At 58.0% G+C, this 7,394-nt stretch overlaps 3 protein-coding genes across 3 annotated transcripts in view; 1 reads left to right on the top strand and 2 right to left on the bottom strand.

Annotated features, from left to right (window-relative positions):
- Window positions 1–587, bottom strand: part of DDA1 (DET1 and DDB1 associated 1) — a 7,726-nt gene extending 7,139 nt beyond the window's left edge. Inside the window, exon 1 of the mRNA XM_005856701.2 lies at window positions 372–587. Within this exon, the coding sequence (XP_005856763.1) occupies window positions 372–374 (3 nt within the window). The 5' untranslated portion in view covers window positions 375–587. The remainder of the gene's footprint in view (window positions 1–371) is intronic.
- Window positions 588–1,709: 1,122 nt separating this feature from the next.
- On the bottom strand, window positions 1,710–2,984 carry MRPL34 (mitochondrial ribosomal protein L34). Its single transcript, XM_005856700.2, has 2 exons — window positions 2,586–2,984; window positions 1,710–2,367 (listed from the first exon to the last, which is right to left on the bottom strand). The coding sequence occupies exons 1-2, from the start codon at window positions 2,651–2,653 to the stop codon at window positions 2,154–2,156; spliced, it is 282 nt and encodes a 93-aa protein (XP_005856762.1). The 5' UTR covers window positions 2,654–2,984; the 3' UTR covers window positions 1,710–2,153.
- Window positions 2,985–4,563: 1,579 nt separating this feature from the next.
- Window positions 4,564–7,394, top strand: part of ABHD8 (abhydrolase domain containing 8) — a 16,101-nt gene continuing 13,270 nt past the window's right edge. Inside the window, exons 1-2 of the mRNA XM_014538321.1 lie at window positions 4,564–5,119; window positions 6,721–7,394. The exon at window positions 6,721–7,394 is cut by the window's right edge and continues 1 nt beyond it. Coding sequence (XP_014393807.1) covers window positions 6,729–7,394 — 666 coding nt within the window. The 5' untranslated portion in view covers window positions 4,564–5,119; window positions 6,721–6,728. The remainder of the gene's footprint in view (window positions 5,120–6,720) is intronic.

Raw genomic sequence — 7,394 nt, 5'->3', positions numbered from 1 at the left:
CGGATGCCCAGACCGGCCCCCCACACCCCAAGGCCCGGCGCGCAGAGGACTAGGCCAGGGCTGGGGACCTCAGGGGACCCCAACCCCACCCCAGGCGATTTCAGAGGAACCGGGACCCGGAAATGAATGAGATGCCCGGGCCTAGAATCCTAGGTGGGGTCCGGGTCGGGGTCGGAGAAGCCAGGGAGGGGTCAGCAGGAAGCTCTCAGCAGGACCCAGGGGTCGAAGGCCATAGGTCAGAGGGAGGGGCGGGGCCGGGCCAGAAGGGCCTGGCAGGGAGGTGGGGGATTCGGGGATTATTGGAGGTGGGTGGGCCCGCGGCGCCATTTTGTCGAGCGAAGGGGTAGCACGGGCCTGGCGGCCGCCCTTACCATCTTCTGCTTCCTCTGTCGCCGCCTCAGCTACTGCCTCAGCCGCCACCGCCGCCACCACAGCCGCCTTCTTAGCCGCCGCCGCCGCACAGTAACTTCCAGCCACGCTACAGCCTGCCCTGATGGCGGCGTCGCCCTCCCGTCATTGGTCCGTCCTCTAGCCCCGCCCCAGGATATACGGTCTCTGCGCGCTCACATTGGCCAGATACGGAGAAGTCACGGACGCATTGGTCGCCACTCCTCTCTTCGTGGTCAAGTTCGGTTGAAGGAGCAAAACCCCGCCCGGGACTGGGAAGCGATAGGGCAATAAAATCCGGAAGTGGGCGGGGGCCGCACCCCCGAAGCCTCTTGGGATTTGCAGTCCGCAACTCCAGGAGGTTCAGCCAGCGTTTCCTCTTTCTGGTTTACTACGCTTTTTCATACGGTTCTTATCGGGTTCCCACAGCAGCCCCGGAAGACGGGGGGACCACCATAACACCCCCAGCCTCCCCGGGGTCTCGGCATATCTAAACAGCTCCCGCACTAGTTCTTTGAAAGTCTTTGAATTCACAAATCAGACTCTCTGTTCAAACACTTCCCATGGCTCCCCAGCCCCCCAAGGATCCAGTCCCACCTCCTGGGCTCCAAATTTTGAGCCCCTCCAGCCTCCCTTGTCCACCCTTTATCCTGACCCTGTCCACTCCCCTCTCCCTTTGGGTCCTTTCTAGACCCTGCTACCTCCGCCAGGTATCTGTCTGACTGCATTTTTCTTATTCTAATATATTTTATTGACTTTTTTACAGAGAAGAAGGGAGAGGGATAGAGAGTCAGAAACATCGATGAGAGAGAAACATGGATCAGCTGCCTCCTGCACGCCCCCTACTGCGGATGTGCCCGCAACCAAGGTACATGCCCTTGACCGGAATCGAACCTGGGACCCCTCAGTCCGCAGGCCGATGCTCCATCCACTGAGCCAAACCGGTTAGGACCCCACTGCATTTTTCCCAAAGCCAAGTCAGGCGCCTTCTCTGGGCTCCCATAGCCCTGACTTTGCTGTGTCCAGACTGGCTGGGTACAAATCAAGCCTCAACCACCCACCCCTCAAGTGACAGCCTGGTGAGGACAGGACCCAAAACATAGGAAAGACAGAATAAGTTACTGAGTGGAAGCTACTAAGTATTACTCTGAGAACACAGCAAAAAATACCTTATTTTATAGGAGCCAAATGAGCCTCAGAGGGCTAAGGTCTTGCTGAGGGTCATGTGGCACGTTCCCAAGGGGCAGGTGGAGGATTCAAACCCTTCCCTCTTCCCCACAGCGCTCTCAGACCTGTGAAAGTCATGACATATGTGAGACAAGTGACAATTTAGTAGACATTTAATGACATTAAGGAATTACTTTTTCTAAGTGTGAGAAATTTTGTGACTATGTTTCAAAGAGTCCTTATCTTGGAGAAATGCATTCTTAAATATTTCCATAAGAAATAACACCATGCCTGAGATTTGCTTTAAACACACACACACAGGAGGGAGCAGGAGGGACTGCAGGTAACTGGTGGTCAGAAATGGGTGGGCACACGACGAGGTTCACGTACTATTCCGTGGACTGTTGCCATAGGCTGGATTCTGACTTCCTATTCCCCTTTCCGGCCCAACCCCAGACTTCTGCCCTGGGCCAACCCCACAATCGGAGGAGCACTCATGTCTGAGTCATCCAACCTCCTCACAAGAACAGCGGCAGGAGCGGTCTGAAGCGAGGGAGATGCTTTAGGGGGAAGGGGGTGTCTCAGAGGCAGCGAGGCGCTCAATGGCTCAGCGATTTTCGGCCCTTGAGCATGCGGCGAAGAATGACCTGGACGCCGGCCGGTGTGCTCAAGCGCTTGATCCAGCCGTGCTTGTGCTTGCGTTTGATGTTGCTCGGCTGGTACTCGTTCCCGCGTGCCTTGCCCCGGCTCGGCTGCGTGGCGGGGAGCCCCCAGGCGTCGGGCAGCAGCAGCAAGGTCTGGGGCTGGAGCCACCTGCAAGGGCAGAGAGACAGCGAGAACGGTCAGAGGGGGCGCTGTGTGCCTTTGGCTTGGCGCTCAACCTCTCTAAGCCTGGGCTCCCGATCCGTGCAGGGACTGAGCCTAAAAATGCAAAAGGCGCTCAGGAACTGCGCAAGGCACCGGCAAGTCGTGTGCTCGGTAACCAGCCGGCCCCAGCCCCCGATCCCGGTCTAATCCCCCGGAGGACTCACCTGACATCCAGGAGAGCCCTACTGACGGGACACAGCGGGCGACTCAGGGATCTGCCCAAGAGCGCCATGTCTACCCTCGGATCACGCGGCCCGTCCGCGTCCGCGTCAGCTATTCCGAAATCCACAGGCTCCGCAGCCGCGGAGCGGAGACTTCTGGGAAATGTAGTTTCTCTAACCTCATCGCCGCGGGGGCCTCCGAGGTTGTAGTTCTACTTCCTGCGTGCCCAAGGCGTGAGCGGCCGCACCCGCAGGTGTGTGTAGTTGGAGTGCGGACCAGGAGGAGCTGGCGAGCGGCACTTCTTGGGCCTGCGCGTTGTGTCCCGCGATCTGCTGGGAGTTGTAGTTCCTCCCGTCCCCTGGCCGAGGGCGCCCGGGGTGGCGGTGGCACAGCTGGTGACAGCTGCAGGAAGTGGCTGGTTGAACCTCCCACGTCCATCGGGAGCCCGGCAGATGGTACACAGTTGGCTGGCAGCTTTCCTCTGGTCGCAGCCAAGTCTCCGCCCCTTGGCGGTAAGCCCAGGAGGCCTGAGTTCGAGTTGGCTGGAGTCCGAGGGGTGATCCCTGCTCCTCTCCGCGATCCAGTTTCCAGTCAAGTGGCAAGCTTGTCCTTGGCAGTGCCCCCATTGGAGCGCTAGAACTTTTAAAAAAATTGTTTTTAATCCTCACCTGAGGAGATATATAGACGTATAGATAATGATGAGAGAGAGAGGGAGGGAGGGAGGGAGAGAGAGAGAGAGAGAGAGAGAGAGAGAGAGAGATGAGAGAAACATCAATGGGTTGTCTCCTGGAAGTGCCCTGACCAGGGATCGAACCCGAAACCTTTTGGTGCACAGGGCAACACTCTAACCAACGGAGCCACCAGGCCAGGATTAGAAGGATTTTTCAAATACTCAGATCTGTGGCTCAGTGGTTGAGCGTGGACCTATGAACCAAGAGGTCAAGGTTTGATTCCCGGTCAGGGCACATGCTGGGGTTGCAGACTCCCTCCCCAGTGTGGGGCATGCAGGAGGCAGCCGATCAACGATTCTCTCTCATCGTTGATGTTTCTATTTCTCCCTCCCTCTCCTTTCCTCTCTGAAATCAATATATATATATTCCCCACTGTCCCAGGGAAAATATTCAGCTCCTCTGGCAAGCATGTGAACACACCCTAACTTTCAGCCATGCCCTCCCCTGCCTAGTACTCCCCTATTCATCTTTATTTAAAAAAAAAAAAAAAAAAAAACACAAAAAAAAACCTTTCTCTGATACTGTCTCCCTAAATGCTGCTCCTCTCTCTGGCCCAAATCTGCCCCCACGTACCTCTCCCCACTTCCAGAAGCCCGGGGCCCCTCAAGGGCCAGGCTTGGGGCTGAGTCCCTGCGGCACCCAAGCATCTCCCAGCTTGGGGAGGGAGTGTGTGTTTGCTGCAAGAATATTATCCCAGAAGCGCTCTAAGTGGGCGGGAGTGGGTGGCTGGACCTAATCCAGCTTGGGCAGCAAATTTTAGGAGTTGGGAACGGACAAGGAATGGTTAACCCCTTGTCCTCTGAAGCCCATCTTACCGCACTGTCATTTAGCAAACCACTACAGTACTACACCAGTACAATAATGCCCATAAAGTACCGAGTGCTCACCGTGCCGTTTTACCTCCATAGAGAACGCACGAGGAGATTAATTGCATAGATAAATAAGTGGAGTCTCAGGGAAGCAACCAGCCCGGGGTCATATATCTGCAAAGGGCAGAGGGTGGCTTTGGACCCTGGACTCTCTGACTCCAGCTGGGACCACAGAGTCCCTGGTTAAACTGGCCGATCTGGAGAACTCCGACCCGCTAATTCCCAGAGCGCCAAGACTTCTGTGTAAAGGTTTAAGGAATACATTTCCAGGACTTGGAATCATACAAGCGTGGATCCAAATCGCATCTCTGCCCACCCGCCTCCACTAGTCTTGTGACCTTGTGCCTCAGTTTCCCCACCTGAAATTGTAAAGATCTGGACGTCTCTACGGGGAAAGGTCAGCACAGAGAGAGGACCTGGGGCTTCGTTTGGAGGGGACCGGGCAGTTGGGAGGCAGGGGCTGGCCGAGGGGATCCTATTCGCAGCGAGGGGGCTCCGGGTCCCGCCTCCCTCAGCTCCTCAAGCACCAACTTGCGACCCCTCCTCGGCCCTGGGCCAGGCCCAATACCTCCTCCCACCTCTGCAAGCCCCCAAGCGGGCTGGGCAGTTGCAGCCCGCCCCCATGCCGAGATGCCGCTTCTGATTGGTAGTCTAACTAGGGCAGGTCAGTCCGCAGCTGCGATTGGCGGAGGTGCCCGTCGGTCGGCGCGCGGCTCCGCCCCCCGGGGAGAGACTTAAAGGGCCGGTTTGCTCAGCAGCAGCGGCGGTGGGATGCCCCCTCCTTGACCACCATTCCAGACCCGCGCCGTCCCGCGTAGACGCGCTAGACGCGCCCGGCCCGACCCCGCGCCAACATGTAAACGGCTCCTGCAGGCAGACGCTGGCTTCTCCGCCCGGGACCCTCCGCCCCGCCCCGGGCCCGGAGCCCTCGATGAGGTGAGCGGGGAGTGGGCCCTGGGAGGGGGACATTGAGGCCTCCGGGGCTTCCACTTCTGAGGGGGTGTCCACAAAGTCCGCGCTCGGGTGCTTAGGAAGTCGTGGAGCCCCCGTGGCCTTGACCCCGCCAAGGTGCTGATAGGCACTCGGGAGGTAGGGGCCTGGCCTTAGGGAGGGGGGCTGCCGTGGCGCATCGGTGTTCCCCTCTGCAATCTGGGGTTGGGACCAGCCAGAGGTGGGGGTGCAGCCTGCTCCCCTTCCATCAGCAAGTATGGGTCACCCAGGGCCTTCCGCGGCGTGCGTGATCCCCGCGGCGCCAAGGATGGGAATGGGGGAGGGGTTGGTCCCGTCTCCAGGCCCTAGAGACAATGGGGGTGTGATGTGCCCATATCCCCCTTGAGTTATGTAACTGCCTGTGGTTGCCATGGACACGGGAGAGGTGGCCCAGGGAACAGGATGGAGACCTGGAAGCCCCCAGGCAGAACACTGCCTTCTCCATCTTCATCTCCACCGTTAGGGGTTGTGTGTCAGCCCCCCAGAACCCAGTGTTGGAGCCCCAGCTTGTCCTTCTGTGAAACAGATCCAGCGCCCCATGGTCTTGGAGAGAGAGATGGACAAAGGCTCTGGAGCTCCGTCCCAAACCTTGTCCCCCGGGGCCTTACCTTTCAGGAGCCAGGTTTAGAGACTTGGGATTGGGGCATTTTTAGATGCCTTCAGAGACCCACAGAGCATGCTAGCTCAGTGACAGAGTTAATGAAAGAGTGCATGTGTGAGTGGATTAATGAATGGATAAATGAATGAATGGGCTTAGGAAACCATAACTGCTATAAATCTGAGCTGGGGGAGATCCTCTGGACTGGGCCATAATGCGCCCCCCCCCCCCCCCCAAGGTCCACCTGACTACACCACCTTCCCTATAAATGCCTCTTGGGCCACCATAGCCAGGTCCTTCCTCTCTAGGACAGACCAGAATGGCCAACCACCAGCAGGCACTGACCAGACAGAACATCTTTCTTTTTAAAAAAAATATATTTGTATTGATTTCAGAGAGGAAGGGAGGGGGAGACAGAGATAGAAACATCAATGATGAGAGAGAACCATCAATTGGCTGCCTCCTGCACAACCCCCCACTGGGGATCAAGCCCGCAACCTGGGCAGGTGCCCTTGACCGGAATCGACCCCAGGACAGGACCCTTCAGTCCGCAGGCCGATGCTCTACCTACTGAGCCAAACCTAGCTGCTAGGGCTTTCTTTCCATAAATATATTTCTATTGATTTCAGAGAGGAAGGGAGGAGAGAGAGAAGCATCAATGATGAGAGAGGATCATTGATTGGCTGCCTCCTGCCCACCCCCCACTGGGGATTGAGCCTGCAACCCGGACATGTGCCCTGACCAGGAATCCAACCGTGACCTCCTGGTTCATAGGTTGATGCTCAACCACTGAGCCATGCTGGCTGGGCCAGTCAGAACATCTTGACCCCGATCCTCCATAAACTGGAGCCTAGATGGAGCCTCCAAGGGTGACTTCTGCTCCAGGTGTGGGTAGTGGATGGTGTGGGGGCCGCTCCCAGGGCCCCTGAGCTGTCTTCCCCACTCACAGGACACACCATGCTGACCGGGGTGACCGATGGGATCTTCTGCTGCCTACTGGGTGCACCACCCAATGCAGTGGGGCCACTGGAGAGCGTTGAGTCCAGCGATGGCTACACCTTCGTGGAGGTCAAGCCTGGCCGCGTGCTGCGGGTGAAGCACGCTGGACCTGCCCCAGCTCCAACCCCACCTCCACCGCTACCTGATACAGCCCAGGGGGACCGGTCCGGCTTGGTCCGGTGCCAGCGCCGAATCACCGTGTACCGTAACGGGAGGTTACTGGTGGAGAACCTGGGCCGGGCACCAAGAGCTGACCTCCTGCTTGGGCAGAATGGCTCCGGGGAGCCTCCGGCCTCTCTAGAGGTGGAGCTGGCAGACCCGTCAGGCAGCCCCAAGAGGACCATCCACATTGACTGTGAGAAGCGGATCACCAGCTGCAAGGGCACACAGGCCGATGTGGTGCTCTTTTTCATCCATGGTGTTGGCGGCTCCCTGGCCATCTGGAAGGAGCAGCTGGACTTCTTTGTGCGCCTGGGCTATGAGGTGGTGGCTCCGGATCTGGCCGGTCATGGGGCCAGCTCGGCGCCCCAGGTGGCTGCAGCCTATACCTTCTATGCGCTGGCAGAGGACATGCGTGCCATCTTCAAGCGCTATGCCAAGAAGCGAAATGTGCTCATTGGGCAT

The sequence above is a fragment of the Myotis brandtii genome, unplaced genomic scaffold, assembly GCF_000412655.1.
Source record: "Myotis brandtii unplaced genomic scaffold, ASM41265v1 scaffold1040, whole genome shotgun sequence".
NCBI lineage: Eukaryota > Metazoa > Chordata > Mammalia > Chiroptera > Vespertilionidae > Myotis > Myotis brandtii.
The sequence above is the reverse complement of the archived record's forward strand: the minus strand, read 5'-3'. Positions and strand labels throughout refer to the sequence as shown.

Excerpts from the sequence above, each read along its gene's own strand:
- MRPL34 (XM_005856700.2), bottom strand. The coding sequence starts at position 2,653 with ATGGCGCTCTTGGGCAGATCCCTGAGTCGCCCGCTGTGTCCCGTCAGT. Across the intron at positions 2,368-2,585 it reads AGGGCTCTCCTGGATGTCAG|GTGGCTCCAGCCCCAGACCT; the intron begins GTGAGTCCTCCG and ends CTGCCCTTGCAG.